General features: G+C 42.5%; 1 protein-coding gene across 9 annotated transcripts in view; it reads left to right on the top strand.

The window, feature by feature from the left end:
* Nucleotides 1–19,635, top strand: part of MEIOB (meiosis specific with OB-fold) — a 41,996-nt gene extending 22,361 nt beyond the window's left edge. For 3 of the 9 annotated variants that reach the window (XM_054242417.2, XM_054242418.2, XM_054242419.2), the window contains 8 exons: nt 1,293–1,393; nt 2,523–2,575; nt 2,661–2,756; nt 8,147–8,248; nt 11,564–11,717; nt 13,643–13,826; nt 16,009–16,095; nt 19,259–19,507. In XM_054242417.2, coding sequence (XP_054098392.1) covers nt 1,293–1,393; nt 2,523–2,575; nt 2,661–2,756; nt 8,147–8,248; nt 11,564–11,717; nt 13,643–13,826; nt 16,009–16,095; nt 19,259–19,357 — 876 coding nt within the window. In that variant the 3' untranslated portion in view covers nt 19,358–19,507. Of the gene's footprint in view, nt 1–1,292; nt 1,394–2,522; nt 2,576–2,660; nt 2,757–8,146; nt 8,249–9,023; nt 9,267–11,563; nt 11,718–13,642; nt 13,827–15,748; nt 15,888–16,008; nt 16,096–19,258 lie in introns of those variants that run through there. The other 6 variants (XM_035266492.3, XM_054242420.2, XM_017978623.5 and 3 more) reach the window with 5 other exon arrangements.
* The last annotated feature ends 280 nt before the right edge of the window (nt 19,636–19,915 follow it).

Here is a 19,915-nt window from a genome sequence, read left to right as displayed (position 1 = left end):
TTTTTTCTTCACTTGCTTTAATGAGCAAGAACATATCCACTTTGATTCTCTCACCCCACAATGGACAGACTTGGACAGTATCAGAGTTTCCTGCATATCCTGCATGTGGCTGTCACCATGGTAGCTCTGGGAAGAAGGCAAGGATTATCCTATATTACTTTGTTTCCTGTGGATACTTCTTACACCACAGATATGTTGTGTTTTTATGTTCGCTAAGAAGATGGAGATGCTGCCGGCCACAGTGGCTCACGCCTGTAATCCCAGCACTTTGGGAGGCCGAGGTGGGCAGATCACCTGAGGTCAGGAGTTCAAGACCAGCCTGGCCAACATGGTGAAATCCCATCTCTACTAAAACTACCAAAAATTAGCCAGGCGTAGTGGTGCATGCCTGTAATTCCAGCTACTCAGGAGGTTGAGACAGGAGCATTGCTTGAACCTGGGAGGTGGAGGTTGCAGTAAGCCAGAGTTGCATCGTTGCAATTCAGCCTGGGCAACAAGAGCAAAACTCTGTCTCAAAAAAAAAAAAAAAAAAAAAAAAGGGAATGCTGAGCCCCAGAGAGGAGTCCATTCAGTCACATGAACTCCATGCTGGGCTCCACGCTGAGCCGTGGGAATACACAGGTGCTGGAAACCCTCCCTGCCCTGGAGGACTCCATATAGATACCCCAGGGGGGCCTGTCATGGAGCCTTGTTGTGACATACTGAAAAGACTTTCAGGGCCAGGCGCGGTGGCTCACGCCTATAATCCCAGGACTTTGGGAGGCCGAGGCGGGTGGATCACGAGGTCAAGAGATCGAGACCGTCCTGGTCAACATGGCGAAACCCCGTCTCTACTAAAAATACAAAAGTTAGCTGGGCATGGTGGTCCATACCTGTAGTCCCAGCTACTCAGGAGGCTGAGGCAGGAGAATTGCCTGAACCCAGGAGGCGGAGGTTGCGGTGAGCCAAGATCCTGCCATTGCACTCCAGCCTGGGTAACGAGCAAAACTTCGTCTCAAAAAAAAAAAAAAAAAAAAAAGAAAAGAAAAGAAAAAAGAAAAGACTTTCAGTATCTACTTTAAGCACCTGTCTTTCTGGCTCTTCAAAGTGTTCTGTGACTCACAACTTCAGCTACGGACACGTGGTTTAGAGATAGAAGAGGCTTTAAAATCATCAGTATATATTACTGGTTCTGGGTATTTTTGTATTTCTAATTTGCTGTTTAAAAGGTGAGCATTTGAGTATTTGCATCAACATATACTTAAGTACTTCTGCATATAGGTGAAGGGTAATGGTTTCTTTTCATTTCTAAGGTTGGAGAGCCAAAATACTTTACAACTTCAGACCGGAGAAAAGGCCAGCGCTGTGAAGTTAGACTCTATGATGAAACAGAATCTTCTTTTTCAATGACATGGTAACACCCACGTCTCTTCCAAACTGTGAAATCCCTGTTGTTATCACTGGGACATTTTCATTTTCTCAGTAAGGTGATGGATTTCATATCCAGAGGGTAATGATAGCAGATGAATGATACTGTAAAAAAATCAACCTTACTCTTGAATGTCGGGTTGTTATGGACACCAACTTAAAATAAGGTCTTTAGCCGGGCGCGGTGGCTCAAGCCTGTAATCCCAGCACTTTGGGAGGCCGAGACGGGTGGATCACGAGGTCGAGAGATCGAGACCGTCCAGGTCAACATGGTGAAACCCCGTCTCTACTAAATATATAAGAAAAATTAGCTGGGCATGGTGGCACGTGCCTGTAATCCCAGCTACTCGGGAGGCTGAGGCAGGAGAATTGCCTGAACCCAGGAGGGGGAGGTTGTGGTGAGCCGAGATCACGCCATTGCACTCCAGCCTGGATGACAAGAGCAAAACTCCGTCTCAAAAAAAAATAATAATAATAAGGTCTTTAGATGGTATGGAATTGCTTAGGACTCTACCGTAACCAGTTTTATTATTGAATTCTGTTTTATAATAAATTGTGTTTCATTAGGTCCCATGGAACAAGCAAGACTTTCCCTCCATGCTTCCTGGGAAGTATACTGGAGCAGGGCAGGGCACAGGGAATGTGGGGCAGGGTGGGTGCTGCTGCACCCTGAAGCACTGCCAGGTACAAGGCATTGTCTAGACCCCTGATGCCTGTGTACCAAAGGAAATGATCTGAAAAGTGCCTTCAACCCTTCAAGACCCCTGAGCAAGTTACCTGCTAGCGGGCTCTTACCTGCATGGTCTAGAAGTGTGACTTTAAAGTCTTTAGGCTTTAGTTCTAAGTAGCCTGGGGTGATGAAGTGTTGGGAAAATAAATTGGCAAAGCAGAGTATTACTAGAGAAGAGTGTGTGTGAACGGAATGATCTCTCATGGAGATGCGAAATTCTCCATGGGAGGGACAAGTAAAAACTGGCATCCTCAAGACCGAGAGGTCCCCACCGTGGGGATGGCTGACCCCAGCCACTGGAGCTTGTTGTTGTTGTAAATGATGTGTCACTATCAGTTTCTTGTAGTGTGTTCAATTTGTATTACTTCTTTTTAAACAAATGCAGTTGGGATAGTGAGTCCATTCTACTTGCACAGTGCTGGATGCCACGAGAAACAGGTATTATTATCCAGTGATTGTGTTCACTATTTGTCATTTTACAACCTCCCATGTAATCATTTTAAATGACTTTTTCCCCAAACAGTAATATTTGCCTCGGATGTAAGAATAAGTTTTGACAAGTTTCGAAACTGCATGACAGCAACTGTAATCTCAAAAACCATTATTACAACTAACCCAGGTAAAAAGCTTTCTGAAACCTTTGTATCCCTTTGGACATGACTGGATACATTTCAATATTTGTACAGTATATTTAAGACTGAAAATTCAGCCTGGATTTAATTCATATTAGAAGTTGCAAATAGCTTTATATAACTTAAAAAAACTTACCATGAACTTTGATATCTTTACTAAAGAAATGTGAGGCCAGGCTGGGCCTGGTGGCTCACACTGATAATCCCAGCACTTTGGGAGGCCGAGGCGGGCAGATCATGAGGGCAGGAGATAGAGACCATCCTGGCCAACATGGTGAAACCCCATCTCTACAAAAATACAAAAATTAGCTGGGTATGGTGGCTGGTACCTGTAGTCCCAGCTACTCGGGAGGCTGAGGCAGGAAAATTGCTTGAACCCAGGAGGCGGAGGTTGCAGTGAGCTGAAATCACACCATTGCATTCCAGCCTGGCAACAGAGCAAGACACCAACTCAAAAAAAAAAAAAAAGAAAAGAAAGAAAGAAACGTGAAAAAACAGATTAAGTTTTAAAGTATAATTCATTGTGATAATTTTTGAGGGATCAATCTTATTGCTTAGATGACCTAAATTATTGACTATTTAAAAAGTAAATTCGGTTTTGCTAGATTCAAATAACTTTTACTGCTAAGGACATTAACACACACACATACACAGTATTCTGTGTAGTATCATTAACTCATGACTGCACGTTAAATGTCCAGATGATATTCTGAAGTGGTTGTTAAAGAAGTTACAGTTGACTAAAGCATGAAATCAAGGGAGCCAGATCGGGGAGATGAGGGGTTAGTGCCTGTGAGCATTCCCAGGGTGCTTTAGAGTGGAGATAGAACCGTCATCCCAGTACTGCCAAAGAAAGGAAGTCATCCTTTTCCATCTCAGGAAGCTGTGAGTATAGTATGTAGGGTATCATTTAAAGCATATGGTCACTCTGCTGGTCGATGACAAAGCATCAGCAGTGACAGAATTATAATTAAAGCAATGTATGCTTGTGACCAAATGCATGCTTTTGACAGGATTTTTTTTTTTTTTTTTGAGATGGAGGTTCGCTCTTGTTACCCAGGCTGGAGTGCGATGGCGCATTCTCGGCTCACCGCAACCTTCGCCTCCTGGGTTCAGGCAATTCTCCTGCCTCAGCCTCCTGAGTAGCTGGGACTACAGGCAGGCACCACCATGCCCAGCTAATTTTTTGTATTTTTAGTAGAGACGGGGTTTCACCATGTTGACCAGGATGGTCTCGATCTCTTGACCTCATGATCCACCCACCTCGGCCTCCCAAAGTGCTCGGATTTCAGGCGTGAGCCACCCCGGCCAGCCCAACAGGATTTTTAAAAGAGAATTACTGTGAGGAATGGCGTAAAATAACAAGACTCTGGTTTTTATATGAGTACTTTGAATATAAAAGTGCCATCATGCCCAGCTAATTTTGCATTTTTAGTAGATACAGGGTTTCTCCATGTTGGTCAGGCTGGTCTCAAACTCCCAACCTCACGCAATCCCACCCACCTTGGCCTCCCAAAGTACTAGGATTACAGGCGTGAGCCAGTGTGCCTGGCTGAATTATAAAATATTAAAGGAGAACAGGTGGAATAGAATCCGGAGGACCTAGAGAGCCACAGTATGTGTGATATTTCACAAGGTGGTTCAGGTGTGCTGCATGGGAGGGTGACATTTGAGCCAAGACTTGATGAGGAGGCTAAAGGGTTAACCCAGGGAAAGCCCTGTGCCTACCTGTGGGAGGAACAGCCAGGGGCTGGTGTTGCTGGAGCAGATGGCGCTTGGGGGAAAGGGGCAGGAGCATTCCGAAAAGAGTTGGAGGCACCCATGAAGAAGGCCTCACAGGCTGTTAGAGTGCCCTGGCTTCCACTCTGGACGGTGTGGCAGGTTGGGTTTGGAGCAGAGCAGTGACAGCATCTGACTCAGTTCTGAGAGGATCACTCTGACTGCTTTGTTGGAAATGGATGGTGACACACAATAGTCTATTATTAACACTTAGGACAACAGCACTCTACTCTTCAATTTTTTTCTTTGTTGGCGGGAAATACTATGGTTTATTATTAGACATAATTTATTAATAAAAATTGTTTATTTATTTATTTTTTTTTTTTTGAGAGGGAGTCTTGCTCTGTCCCCCAGGCTGGAGTGCAATGCCACAATCTTGGCTCACTGCAACCTCTACCTACTGGGTTCAAGCAATTCTCCTGCTTCAGCTTCCAGCTTACTGGGAGTACAGGTGCCCATCACCATGCCCAGCTTATTTTTATGTTTTTAGTAGAGACAGGGTTTCACCATATTGGCCAGGCTCGTCTTGAACTCTTAGGCTCAAATGATCCTCCTGCCTGGGCCTCCCAAACTTCTGGGATTACAGGCGAGAGCCCCTGCACCTGCCCTATCATTCTTTTTTTTAGATAAAGTCTCGCTCTGTCACCTGGCCTGGAGTGCAGTGGCACAATCTCGGCTCACTGCAACCTCCGCGATTCTCCAGCCTCAGCGTCTTGAGTAGCTGGGACTACAGGCACATCCCACCACATCCGGCAGATTTTTTGTATTTTTAGTAGAGACGGGGTTTCATCCTTTTACCCTAGATGGTCTCCACCTCCTGACCTCGTGATCCACCTGCCTTGGTCTCCCAAAGTGCTGGGATTACAGGCGTGAGCCACTGTGCCCAGCCTGGCCTATTATTCTTACATTTAGTAACACTAGTGATAGTAAAATCGTCATCCTCTTAAGGGTAAATGTGAGCTGGAAAAGTTTTTAAAAGGTAGGTGGATTTGTCTGATGGAAAAGATGATTAAGCTTGACAGTACAATGGTATAGAAAACTCTAGATCTCATTAACGAGACGTATTTTAGGACATTGTGCATTTGGCTCTGATGACAGATTCAAAGAACAAATGTCAAAGTATTTTGAGCAACAACCAGCATTATGAGAAAAGATGCCTTCTTTCTCAAGGAGACGCTTTTTTTTGGATGGAGTCTTGCTGTATCAGCCTGGAATGCAGTTGGCATGATCTTGGCTCACTGCGATCTCCGCCTCCCAAGTTCAAGTGATTCCCCTGCTTCAGCCTGCTGTGTAGCTGGGACTACAGGCACGCACCATCATGCCTGGCTAATTTTTTGTATTTACCATGTTGGCGGGGATGGTCTCGACTTCCTGACCTCATGATCCACCCGCCTCAGCCTCCCAAAGTGCTGGGATTATAGGCATGAGCCACCGCGCCCAGCCAGGAGACACATTTTAAAAATTTATTAACTTTTTACTTGACCAAAAATGGAATCCATTTATTTTATACAGTAAGTTGTTTTGAAGTATGTATACATTAAAGAATGGCTAAATCAAGCTAATTAACATATGCAGTACTTCACATACTTATAATTTTTTTGTGGTGAGAACACTTAAAATCTGTTCTCTGAGTACTTTTCAAGAATATAATATGTTGTTGTTATTCATAGCCCCCATGTTGGAAAGCAGATCTAGATCTCTTGGATTTATTCTATCAAGGAAACATATTTAAAGGAAAATACTCATAACGATGCGTGAATTTGTGGCTAGTTTATATCACGTTTACTTTTTTTTAAATTTTACTCTAAGTTTCAGGATACTTGTGCAAACATGTAGGTTTGTTACATAGGTACACGTGTATCATGGTGGTTTGCTGCACGTATCAATCCATCATCTAGGTTTCAAGCCACACATGCATTAGCTATTTGTCCTGATGCTCTCCCTCCCCGCAACAAGCCCCAGCGTGTGTTTTTTCCCTCTCTGTGTCCATGTTGTTTCACTGTTCAGCTCCCACTTAAGAGTGAGAACATGCGGTGTTTGGTTTTCTTTTCCTGTGTTGGTTTGCTGAGGATGATGGCTTCCAGCTTCATCCATGTCCTTGCAAAGGACATGATCTTATTCCTTTTTATATCTGCATTGTATTCCATGGTGTGTATGTGTACCAAATTTTCTTTATCCAGTCCATTGAGGGGCATTTGGGTTCCATGCCTTTGCTATTGTAAATAGTTATATTAGCTTTACTTTTAATTTCCTGGGTTACAACTGCCTTATAGAAATTAAGAAGTTCTAAATGGCTTCTGTTTGTCCTCGGATGTCAAGATTCTCTTGTTTCTTTCTCTGCCCGGAGAGCACTTATCAGATAGGGAGGGCACAATTCCTGCCTTTCTCTGACAGTCAGGATAACCCTATTGTCAGTGAGGACCTGCCATGCTGGTACTCACCAATCCCTGCCAACCCTCATCACGGAAAGCTGGTTGGTTGGGTTTCTGTGGTTTTGCCCCAGCAAGTGCTCCCATATGAAGTGCGGTAATTCGTGGTGCGCATCTCTCCATGTTAACAGAGTTCTACATTCATTCATTCATCCATGATTTATAAATATTTTATAATGCCTTTTACTTGCCAAGTATTGAGACAATATAAATTTATGGAACAAGGAAGGAGATGAGTGCTGGTCAGAAGGATGTAAGGGTAGTCATCGTGTGGGATGTTGCCTGCTGGTGACAATTTGGCAACCTAGTTCTGAGAAAGAACAGGTATAATGAGACTTGTATTTTGGGAGGAAGGAGGAAGAAATGCTCAGTCTTCCTGGGGGAGATAGGAAAGTACAGATATTGTCGTAGAATATTCAAGGCGGTCTGGGGTACTTAATATTCACATGCTGGAGGCTGGGGGCCCAGGGTCCAAGGACATCATGCTCTTTCCAAACTCACATTCCTGCCTTCTGGCACAGCACCTCCAACTCTTGAGCACACTCGTGCCCCAACATGAGGAGTAAGGGTATTTATATAGCCTATTTTATATATTTCAATTGCCTTTTGAAATATTTTTTTCTGTTGAGTAAGAAATACATATAAAATTCAGAAAAAATATATAAAAACATAAACAAGGAAAACAAAGATCAGCTACAATCCCACCGTCTAGAAAGAATCATTTTTTATATATATTCTTCTAGATAATTTTGTATTTATATTGTAGATTTTTTTAATTAAAAGGTTATTCAACCATATAGGTTAGTAAGCTGCTCTTTCACTACCTATGTGGTTGGTGTAACGTGGTGTACATCCTCTCCATGTTAACAGAATTCTACATTACATTGTTAGTGGCCACATAATATTCCATTAGATTGTATTCTTACATGTCTTCACTTTTTACTATTAAAATGATTTTGGATCATTTACAGTGATTTAAAAGATAATCAGTTTACGCTGGGTGTGGTGGCTCACACCTGTAATCCAAGCACTTTGGAGGCCAAGGCGGGTGGATCACCTGAAGTCGGGAGTTCAAGACCAGCCTGACCAACATGGTGAAACCTCATCTTAAAAATAAATAAATAAGATAATCAGTTTCCTTTTTACTTATTATGCATTTTCAATTTAAGATACACCAGAAGCTAACATTCTACTGAATTTTATAAGAGAAAATAAAGAAACAAACATTGTGGATGATGAAATTGACAGCTATTTCAAAGAATCCATAAATTGTAAGTGACCTTTTAAGTATATTGGATTTTTTTTAAAGACTGAAATTGTGCCTGTAAAGATTTCCTTGACATGGTACAAGATACTACATTCATTTTCTGTATCTACTGTATTTCAACTTTTCTAAAGGTAGTTTAAAATAGTGGGCATCTTTTTCTTTTCTTTCTTTCTTTTTTTTTTCTTGAGACAGAGTCTCTCTCTGTTCCCCAAGCTGGAGTATAGTGGCACAATCTCGGCTCACTGCAACCTCCACCTCCCGGGTTCAAGTGATTCTCCTGCCTCAGCCTTCCAAGTTGCTGGGGTTACAGGCACCCGCCACCATGCCCAGCTAATTTTTGTATTTTTAGTAGAGACAGGGTTTTGCCATGTTGACCAGGCTGGTTTTGAACTCCTGACCTCAGGTGATCTGCTCACCTCGACCTCCCAAAGTGCTGGGATTACAGGTATGCACCACCATGCCTGGCTAATTTTTGTAGTTTTAGTATTGACAGGGTTCCACCATGTTGGCTGGGCTGGTCTCAAACTCCTGACGTCAGGTGATCCACCTGCCTCAGCCTCCCAAAGTGCTGGAATTACAGGCATGAGCCACCACACCTGCCTGTAATTTTTGTATTTTTAGTAGAGACGGGATTTTGCTGTGTTGGCTAGGCTGGTCTTGACTCTTGACCTCAGCTGATCTGCCCACCTTGACCTCCCAAAGTGCTGGGATTACAGCACCACGGTGCCTGGCCCAACAATAATTTTTTGTTTGTTTCTTTGGTTGGTTTTGTTTTTCAGATGGAGTCTCGCTCTGTTGCCCAGGCTGGACTGCAGTGGCGCGATCTCAGCTCACTGCAGCCTCTGCCTCCCGGGTTCCAGTGATTCTCCTGCTTCAGCCTCCTGGATAGCTGGGATTACAGGTGCACACCACCACACTGGGCACATTTTTCTATTTTTAGTAGAGACAGCGTTTACCATGTTGGCCAGTCTGGTCTCAAACTCCTCACCTCAGGTGATCTACCCAATTTGGCCTTCCAAAGTGCTGGGATTACAGGCATGAGCCACTGCACACAGCCTAAAAATGGTTTTTAAGCATTCCTTTTTCTTTTATTTTACTGTGGGAGCTTTGATAATTAAATTCACCCAGATTTATAAAAATAAAAACTGAATGTTTTATCTTTTTTTTTTTTTTGAGATGGGGCCAAAAGAGAAGAAAATAAAAATTAATAAAAATAAAAAATGAAAAAACAAAAATTAAAAAAAAAAAAGAAGGAGCGATGGGGTCTCACTCTATTGCCCAGGCTGGAGTGCAGTGATGCAGTGGCATCTTACTGCAGCTTCAAACTCTTGGGCTCAAGTGATCCTCTCACCCCAGCCTCTGGAGTACTGGGGACCACAGGCACACACGACTGTGCTGGACTAATTTTTTGTATTCTTGGTAGAAAATGAGTTTTGCCAGGTTGCTCAGGCTGGTCTCAAACTCTTGAGCCCAGCGATTTGCTTGCCTTAGCCTCCCAAAGTCCTGGGATTACAGGTGTGAGCCACGGTGCCTGACCTTTTTTATCTTTTAAAATGCTCATTACTCCCATGAAAACCTCATATGTAGAAATTGATTACATATTTTAGAGTAAAACTATAATCATGCTTTCTTTAGAATTTTATATTTTATTAAAAATTAAAATGCTCAGAATTTTAAAAGTAGGCTGGGTGCAGTAACTCACACCTATAATCCCAGCACTTTGGTAGGCTGAGGTGGGTGGATCATTTGAGCCCAGGAGTTCATGAGACCAGCCTGGCCAATGTGGCTATACCCTGTCTCTACTAAAAACACACAAATTAGCTGGGCATCATGGGATATGTCTGTAGTTTCAGCTACTCGGGAGGCTGAGGCAGGAGAATCTCTTGAACCTGGGAGGCGGAGGTTGCAGTGAGCCGAGATCATGCTATTGCACTCCAGCCTGGGTCGCAGAGCGAGACTCCATCTCAAAGAAAAAATAAAAGAAACAGGCTGGGTGCGGTGGCTGACGCCTGTAATCCCAGCACTTTGGGAGGCTGAGGCGGGAGAATCACTTGAGGTCAGGAGTTCGTGACCAGCCTGGCCAACATAGTGAAACCCCATCTCAAAAAAACAAACAAACAAAAAAGAAACAAAGTATGGAATTCTTGGCAGAACATGGTGGCTCACACCTATAATCCCAGCACTTTGGGAGACTGAGGTGGATGGATCACTTGAGGTCAGGAATTTGAGGCTGGCCTGGCTAACATGGTGAAACCCTGTCTCTACTAAAAATACAAAAAATGAGCCAGGTGTGGTGGCAGGCACCTGTAGTCCCAGCTACTCTGGAGGCTGAGGCAGGAGAATTGCTTGAAGCTGGTGGGTGGAGGTTGCAGTGAGCCAAGATTGTGCCATTGCACTCCAGCCTGGGTGACAGAGTGAGACTCAAAAAAAAGAAAAAAGAAACACAATACAGAATGCAACAAACGGTCCCAACTAAACAGTTATTTGGTTAACGTATTTTAATCTGTCTTTTTGTGCATATACAATAATAGAAGGATAAAGACAAAACTATTATAGATAAATAGATATACGTCACCATCTGTTTATTGAAGAAAACTAAATTTCATGTACCAGACATCAACGAAAGAAAAGAAACCAATGAAGTTCCTTCAGCAGAAGGAACCGGATAACTTCTGATAAAAGTTTTCTTACCCAAGTAATATTTGTTCTTGGAAGATTCTTCTAAGATAAATAAAAATAAAAATGAATAATAGGTTATTGTTTTTAGTTTCGTAAAGTTTCTTTTTGTTATTGCTTCACATCCTCACCAATGTTTGTGTTATTAGTCTTTTAAATGTTAGGTGTTTAGTGTAATTCTACTCTTGTTTAATTTGCATTTTCCTGATGATTAATGAGGCCAGTATGTGTAGTGGCCATTTTGATAACTTTTTTTGTGATGTACTTTTAAAAGTCTCTTCCCCATTTAAAAAATTGAGTCCCTGTTTTTCCTAATTGATTTTTAAGAATTCTTTAGATGATTCTGGATGAGTCCTTTGTCTCATTGTAGACTGCTAGCATCTCCCAGTCTGTGGCTTGACTTTTCACTTTTTTAATGGAGTCTTTAGATGACCAGAAATTCTTTATATGAAGACTCATTTCATTTCCCTTTTTTTGCTTATATGTCCATTTACATAATCTGTTTTTATATAGCCAACATAGTAATTTTTCTGTTACTTAAGCTACTGCATGTTCTCAGTTAACTTAATAGCTTTCCATTTGAATATAATCCTTTGAGTTCTTAGAATATACACAGAACTGTAATACTTCTTTTTATTTTTAGTAAGTACAATAGTTGATGTCTATACAGTTGAACAATTAAAGGTAAAAGCTTTGAAGAATGAAGGAAAAGCTGATCCTTTCTATGGCATCCTTTATGCCTACATTTCTGCACTGAACATTGATGATGAAACTACAAAAGTGGTTCGAAATAGATGGTAAGGACCCACATTATTTTAACATTCATTTTTGTAAGCAATAATTGTTGCTAATAAATTTTAGCTCTCTGAAAGTTAAAGCCCTTTGTTGACGTAACAGGGGTTATGCATTCAAGATCAATGTATAAACAAACCATACTGAAGAGTTCCCATAGCAAACCAAATTAAAATATTATAATTACCTTCTAGGAGAAAATATAATCTGTATTTCTGCAATTCTAACAAAAAAGATCTAATGTGAGAAACTTTTAACTAGGAAGACACATTTGTCTAGTGATTTGGCAGAAAACTATCTTAGTTCCTATGCCCTATAGCAATGTAGTGACAGCATTAAAATAAAATTATTTTCTGTCGGGCACAGTGGCTCACATCTGTAATCCCAGCACTTTGGGAAGCTGAGATGGACAGATTGCCTGAGCTCAGGAGTTCGCAACCAGCCTGGGCAACACGGTGAAACCCCGTCTCTACTAAAAATATAAAAAATTAGCCAGGTGTGGTGGTGCATGCCTTTAGTCCCAGCTACTCGGGAGGCTGAGGCAGGAGAATTGCTTGAAACTGGAAAATGGAACTTGCACTGAGCCAGGATTGCGCCACTGCACTCCAGCCTGGCAATAGAGGGATACTCTGTCTCAAAACAAACAAAAACATAAAAAATTAGCTGGGCATGGTGGTGCGTGCCTGTAGTCCCAGCTACTCGGGAGGCTGAGGCAGGAGAATTGCTTGAACCCAGGAGGTGGAGGTTGCAGTGAGCCACGATTGCGTCATTGCACTCCAGCCTAGGCAACAAGAGCTAAACTGTCTCAAAAAAGAAAAAAAAAAAGAAAGTAAACTCCAGTAGATTTAATACTCTTTTTTTTTTGCTCTTGTTACTATCACTTGCAAGTACCATGCCACAGCCAGAATATTGACACCATTCAATCCACTGGTCTTATTCAAATTCCTCCAGGTTCACGTGCAGTCATGTGTTCTAATTAGTTTTATCCACTTGTAGGTTTGTGTATCTATAGCTACAGTCAAGATATGGACCTCTGGATTTTTAAAACATTTTATAATGTGATATTAGAGTTGAAAAAGCTAATGTGTAGGGTGCTGTGTAGGGCCTTGTGTTCATTTTTTGAAAAATAGTTTTCTCAAAAATTAAAAATTTTCCCTGTACATTTATTATTATCTGAGGAAAAGCATCTAAAATTTGCTAAACCAAGTGATCTGTGGCCAGACAAGAAACCACTATCTTTAGTTCATTTCCTCTATTTGAGAAACTTGAATTAGGCTCCCTATTCAAAATTTCTGAAGTCAGACTTGCTTCAGAACTATTGAATAGCATAAACCACTGAAAGAGAGGCAAGTGTATCACCAGCAGTGTTAGTAGCATCTGGGTGCCACCTGGTCAGCTTTGCAGGGCTTTCTGTATTTGTAGAGAAGACCCTGTGCAGGACCATCCAGTGAGCAGCTGTTGAATTTGTGCTTTCCAGGCACAAGACACAATTCCTGCCCTCAAACTCCCAGTCGGTGAGGAGAAAATAAGGAGCCGATGCGACAGCACGAGCCATTCCTGAGGCGTGCGCTCTGCTGCTGTTCCAGGAGGGACAGCGTGCCGGCTGGGGCTGGGATGTAGGAAGGGAGGGCTCCAGCAGGGAAATAAGGCTGGGCTGGACCTTGAGGGCTTAGCGGAACCAGCAGAGGGAGGGAAGAAGGGAGGGCAGAGAGAGGACTGGTGTACGAAGTTTCAGATGAATCCTGAGAATTGCTGCACAGAAAGTGTGTTTTACTGTTTTTTATGACTGTCTTGTACTCTACACAGCACTGAACACTCAGTAGGTTTTCCAGACACTGACTTAGAGTTTTTAGTGATAATCCTTTTTCTGCTAAAGATGAAACGTGTCGCTTAGAGCCATCACATTTTATCACTGTCTGTTTCTTTTCAGTTCCAGCTGTGGTTATATTGTAAACGAAGCATCTAACATGTGCACAACTTGCAACAAAAACTCCTTGGACTTTAAATCTGTCTTTGTCAGTTTTGAAATGCTGATCGATCTGACTGATCACACAGGTACCCTTCATTCCTGTAGTCTCACAGGAAGTGTTGCTGAAGAGACTTTGGGCTGCACGGTAAATCGCAAAAAGGAAGAAATGTTTAGAATAATTCCAAAGTGAATGCTTTTTCCCAAAAAATATAGGTTGTTTTGTCAAACATTTGATGGAAATTAATTCACTAATAAACAGGTCTGGGAAAAAAATTATCTTGCTTTAAACACACATTGCTTTAATGAACAAATGTTACATATTTTATGTTAAAATTTTAGCTAATACTTACTGTTATGATAATGACTAAGGCCATTAGGCTAAATGGAGAAATAAACATGACGGTTTAGGGCTGGACGCAGTGGCTCATGCCTATAAAAACCCAGCACTTTGGGAGGCCAAGGAGGGTGGATCACTTGAGGTCAGGAGTTTGAGACCAGCCTGGCCAATATGGCGAAACCTGTTTCTACTAAAAATACAAAAATTAGCTGGGCATGGTGATGCACACTTGTAATCCCAGGTACTCAGGAGGCTGGGGCACAAGAATCCCTTGAACTCAGGATGTGGAAGTTGCAGCGAGCCAAGATCATGCCACTGCACCCCAGCCTGAGTGACAGAGCAAGACTGTCTCAAAAAACAACAACAGGCAGAGCATAACAGTGCACACCTGTAATCCCAACACTTTGGGAGGCCGAGGCGGGCGGATCACAAGGTCAGGAGTTGAAGACCAGCCTGGCCAAGGTGGTGAAACCCTGTGTTTACTAAAAATACAAAAATTAGCCAGGCATGGTGGTAGGCGCCTGTAATCCCAGCTACTTGGGAGGCTGAGGCAGAGAGCTACTTGAACCCAGGAGGTGGAGGTTGCAGTGAACCGAGATCGCACCACTGCACTCCAGCCTGGGAGACAGAGAGAGACTCTGAAAAAACAACAACAACAAAAAACAAAATTTATTTATTTATTTTTACTCTTTTTTTTGAAATGAGGTTTTACCATGTTAGCCAGGCTGGTCTCGAACCCCTGACTTCAGGTGATCTGCCCGCCTCGGCCTCCCAAAGTGCTGGGATTACAGGTGTGACCCACTGTGCCTGGCCCAAATATGATGTTTTATATAGTCAAGTAACAACAAGTTGGAAATGTTGATGAGTCCTAAGGTGCTTTTTTCTGGGAGGATATGGCTGTGTTTCACCTACCCAGTTACATAAAGTCAACCAGAAGTTTTCTCCCTTACTTAGCGATTGGCATGTGCATTTGGCAATAGGCACTTGTTTTTTATTGTTAAAACCAGCTCAGGAAATTTACCATTAGCTTTATTACCAAATTCTGTTTCCACTTTATTGAGAGGAGTTTTCCTTGCTGAGCTACCCAATCGCCTTTTGAGATTGTTTATATAGCCTTTCCTGCCTTATCTTCTCTGTCAAAACAATGTTTTTGGCTGTGCATGGGGGGTCACACCTGCAATCCTAGCACTTTGGGAGGCTGAGACAGGAGGATCGCTTGAGGCCAGGAGTTCAAGATCACCCCGGGCGACGTAGTGAGACCGTCTTTACAAAAAATAAAATATAAAACAGCCCAGCAACAGTATGCATACCTGTAATTTGAGAAATTTGGGATTTTTATAGACCTTTGTTGGTCTATTTTTTCTTCTTTTTGAAATGGAGTCTCATTCTGTTGCCAGGCTGCAGTGTAGTGGCATGATCCCCGCAACTTCTACCTCCCAGGTTCAAATGATTCTTCTGCCTCAGCTTCCCAAGTAGTGGGGACTACAGGCACACACCACCATGCCCAGCTAAATTTTGTATTTTTTAGTAGAGACAGGGTTTCACCATGTTGGCCAGGATGGTCTTGATCTCTTGACCTTGTGATCCGCCCACCTCGGCCTCCCAGAGTGCTGGCATTACAGGTGTCAGCCACCGCGCCCGGCCTCTTGGTCTATTTTCTTTGATGTCTTTGGGAACTCCTTTAAACAATATGAAAAAAAAAAAAACCTGGCTATTTCCTTTGTTTTTAGGGTAGCTGAGTCCTTATGCACATCCGGAACTCAGCATAAAGTAGAATAAAAAACAAGTGCCTCTTTGGCTAGAGTCACAGAAGGCAAAACAACAACAGCAACAACAAAATACCTCTTGCCAAATGCAAACGAACGCCTGAGCTGGAATTACTGCAAATAGAATTTCATTGCCCATGAGAAAGTTTGTTTCACACCGTTGTCAAAATGAATTGTCTGTGCAAACTTCAGATATATTTGTCTCATCTTTTTTTTTTAATCAGGTAAATGAGTTTCTTGCAATGACAGATGAACAGAAAACAGCATTAAAGTGGCAATTTCTCTTGGAAAGAAGCAAAGTTTATTTAAAAGTTAGTGCATTTTATAGTGCCATACTATTCTATATATTCAAACCATAAGAAAAACCTAGATAAATTCAGGAATTTATGATTTCTAAGCCCAGTTCCAGATGTGCATAAGGATTCAGTTTCCCTAAAAACAAAGGAAATAGCCAGGGTTTCTTTTCATATTATATAAAGGGGTTGCCAAAGACATCTAAGAAAGTAGACCAACAAAGAAAATACCCTTTAAGGTTAAATCCAAAGCCGGGCAAAGGACTTTAAAGTCAGAGCTGCTGCCTGCAATAGTGCATGCCTGTAATCCCAGCTACATGGTAGGCTAAGGTGGGAGGATCGCCTCAACGCAGGAGTTTGAGGCCAGCGAGGGCAACACAGTGAGACCCCTTCTTGTCCCCCCAACCCTAAACGGTCAGACTGGGTTGTCCCCACTCCCACTCACCCTGTGGTGCTGCCCTTCACTTAATGAGGCAGTGTAAGATGCACAGGTAAGTGCTTGTGTTGTGGTGGGGAGACAGATTTGGTCTGAATCCTAATCCCACCACACCTCAGCCTGTGCGACCCTGCGGAGGATAATTCACTTTGCTAACCTGCAAAATTCCATGATCTTCCAACTCTGAAAGGCCACAGCTGCCTCCCAAGGCACTAACAATACTAAAGTGTGGAAGATCGTAGAGTCTTAGTGTTCAAGGTGTCGGGGGGGAAGTGCAGTGAGACAGACTCCCCTGTTGCAGATGAGAAAAGTGGAACCAAGAAGTGTTGCCACTTGCTCTGGGTCACAGGTGAGACTGGACTCAGCCAGCCTTATTGTTTGACTTCATGCTTCTCAACTCTTTTCTCTTGTAGTCTCCTGTAAGCCAATGTGCTCCTGTTTGTGTGGGTTATATCTACTGATATTTGCTGTATTGGAACTTAATAGCGAAAAAATTTTTAAATATTCTAGGGCACACATTCCAATTGTGTCAGACTAATGGTATCATAGAGCCTCTAGAAAACATCGTGTGCTGATGAGAGAATTAGTATTATGATGAAATTGGTTTTCATCTCGTGGACACCCTGCAGGAGCATTTGTGAATGCTGTCTCTCCTGCATCTCTCAGCCTTATAAGCAGGTTTTCCCATTTTCCATGGACACCAGCTCTTAGAAATAATTTCCAGACATGGAGTCTTCAGTGGCCTTACCAATATTTCTAGGACCTCGGCTTGAGGCCTCTTTTATTACCAGGTCAAAGAATAAAAGTTGCAGTAAGATGCTGCATCACTTCAACGGTTAGCATGGGCCCTTAGAGACTGTCACAAGTCAGGGCAAGCTCAAGTCCTTGACCAACTCTGTACGCTTTCCCTCTAGATAGGAGGCACCACTTGTTAATGAATCTGATCAATTGAAGTTCATGGGAACTTTAAGAGTTTTGATTTTAAATCTGATTCAATATAACAATGAATGGCCCTCAAGTCAAAGGATACTGGACTTTCCCAGAGAACATGTTTAACAGATGTTCCTGGTGGCTTTCACAAATACTCACAATTAGGGACAAGCTGCTTGGTGCATTAGATAACACAGTATTTTACAAATAAAAAGACGTAAAATCCAAAACCAAAATCCAGAAACCCTCACTCATACAAAAATACTATAACATATGTTGAAGATTTAACTTATTAATTAATGAAGGAATCAGGAACATGTAGGGGGGGAAAAGATTCAAAGGGGAATTGGAAGAATAGATACATAGGCAGGCAGTGCAAAATGCTGAATGGGTTTGCTTGTAGATGCACCACTGGACTCTTCTACAGGGCAGAGCCAATGCATCTTCACTCAGACACACTTCATGGGGATTCCATGAGCAGGACCATGCGCGTCCCTATCAGCTTTCTACAACCTATTTCTAAAACAGCTCAGTCTGTGCAATGGGAGGTGCAGCCCTGTAGAGTCAGACAGCTCTGAAGGTGTTCCAGCCAATGCCGCCGCCACCACATTCCACTGAAAGGGTACCCACTTAGTGCCCATTTAGTCTTTTACAATTTTCCGTCACATTGTACATTTTTTTCCTCAGTCTTGAAATTAAAATGGTTGATATGTCCTTCCACTCTATATTAAATAAAATGTTGGTTAAAGTGCTGTATAAATTGTAAAAAGTGAGACTGTTATTAGTAAGTTATATCATCATATTCCTGTAATCTCACAGATTGAGTCCCTGATACAGCTTGAAGTCTGTTTGAATACACATTAAGCCCTTTTTCCTATGTTAGACTTTATTTATTTATTTGTTTGTTTGTTTGTTTGTTTATTTTTTGAGACTGAGTCGCTCTGCTTGCTCTGTCACCCAGGCTGGAGTGTGTGATGTGATCCCAGCTCACTGCAGTCTCAACCTCCCCAGGCTCAAGTAATCCTCCTGCCTCAGCCCCCGAGTAGCTGGGACTACAGTTGCGCACCACCACGGCTGTCTAATTTTTATATTCTTAGTAGAGACAGGGTTTCACTTTGTTGGCCAGGCCAGTCTTGAACTTCTGGCCTCAAGCGATCCGCCTGCCTTGGCCTCCCAAAGTGCTGGGATTATAGGCGTGAGCCACCGCACCCAGCCCTGCATTAGACTTTTAATCCCAATTTTCCTATATGAGAGAAATAGCATGAAAAGTGACATAAATTTTTACTAAATCAGTCGGAAGCCAGGCCTGGAAATTATCAACCATACTCTGAGACTGGGGCTCTTACCATCATCTTAAAACTTCAATGGGCCGGGCGCGGTGGCTCACGCCTGTAATCTCAGCACTTTGGGAGGCTGAGGTGGGTGGATCATGAGGTCAAGAGATCGAGACTATCCTGGTCAACATGGTGAAACCCCGTCTCTACTAAAAATACAAAAAAATTAGCTGGGCATGGTGGTGCGTGCCTGTAATCCCAGCTACTTGCGAGGCTGAGGCAGGAGAATTGCCTGAACCCAGGAGGCGGAGGTTGTGGTGAGCCGAGATCACGCCATTGCACTCCAGCCTGGGCAACAAGAGCGAAACTCCGTCTCAAAAAAAAAAAAAAAAAAGAAATTAAAACTTCAATGGAAGTTTATATTAGTATCTGTAAACAAACTTTCATTGTGGCTCTCTATTTGTGATCATTGAGTTTCACCTTTATATACACAGCGATTTTAAAAACTAAACTTTGTCTCTTTCTCTGTTTCTCCCTGCAGTTTGTTGTATCGCATAGAGCAAGGAGTGGATTGAAAATTAGTGTGCTGTCATGCAAGCTTGCAGATCCCACTGAGGCGAGCAGAAACTTGTCTGGATAAAAACATGTTTAAAATAGTCTATCATTCTAAACTCTGGAAAAGTATAGAGTTTTAACTCCCTTTAAAATGGAATACTAATTTGAAAATTATGGGGAAAATTTTGTTTTGTTTACATGTGACTAATATGTTTCTAGAAACTGTTATGGTGGAACTGGTCTGGGGCGAGTCTGAAGGCCTCTCTCATCTGACCTCCTTTCCTAGAAGGCCTCCTGCTGGCTTTGCCTTGTCTCCTCCCAAGTTGGAAAATGTTTACATAAATTAATAAACATTTAGTGTTCTACCGATTTGAATTATTTATATTCTTAAGCCAGTTTATTCTTTGGTTCCCTGGAAAAAGAGTAGGACCTCTAAAGACGAACTTCTGAGAGCTGGGTAGTGGCTTGTCATCTGACAGGACAGGGCAAGGGGCTCTCGGCGCCAGGTGGGAAAAGCCAAAGTTGTGGGCAATTCTGTGCAACTGCTTTCAGCAACTGGAGCTTTTTTCTAGCCCCTGGTCTTCTCCGGTGACACACTGGATTGCCCAGTGCTTGTGGAGGCTTGCTGGCTCACGGCTGACAT

Source organism: Callithrix jacchus, chromosome 12 (genome assembly GCF_049354715.1).
Source record: "Callithrix jacchus isolate 240 chromosome 12, calJac240_pri, whole genome shotgun sequence".
NCBI lineage: Eukaryota > Metazoa > Chordata > Mammalia > Primates > Cebidae > Callithrix > Callithrix jacchus.
The sequence above is the reverse complement of the archived record's forward strand: the minus strand, read 5'-3'. Positions and strand labels throughout refer to the sequence as shown.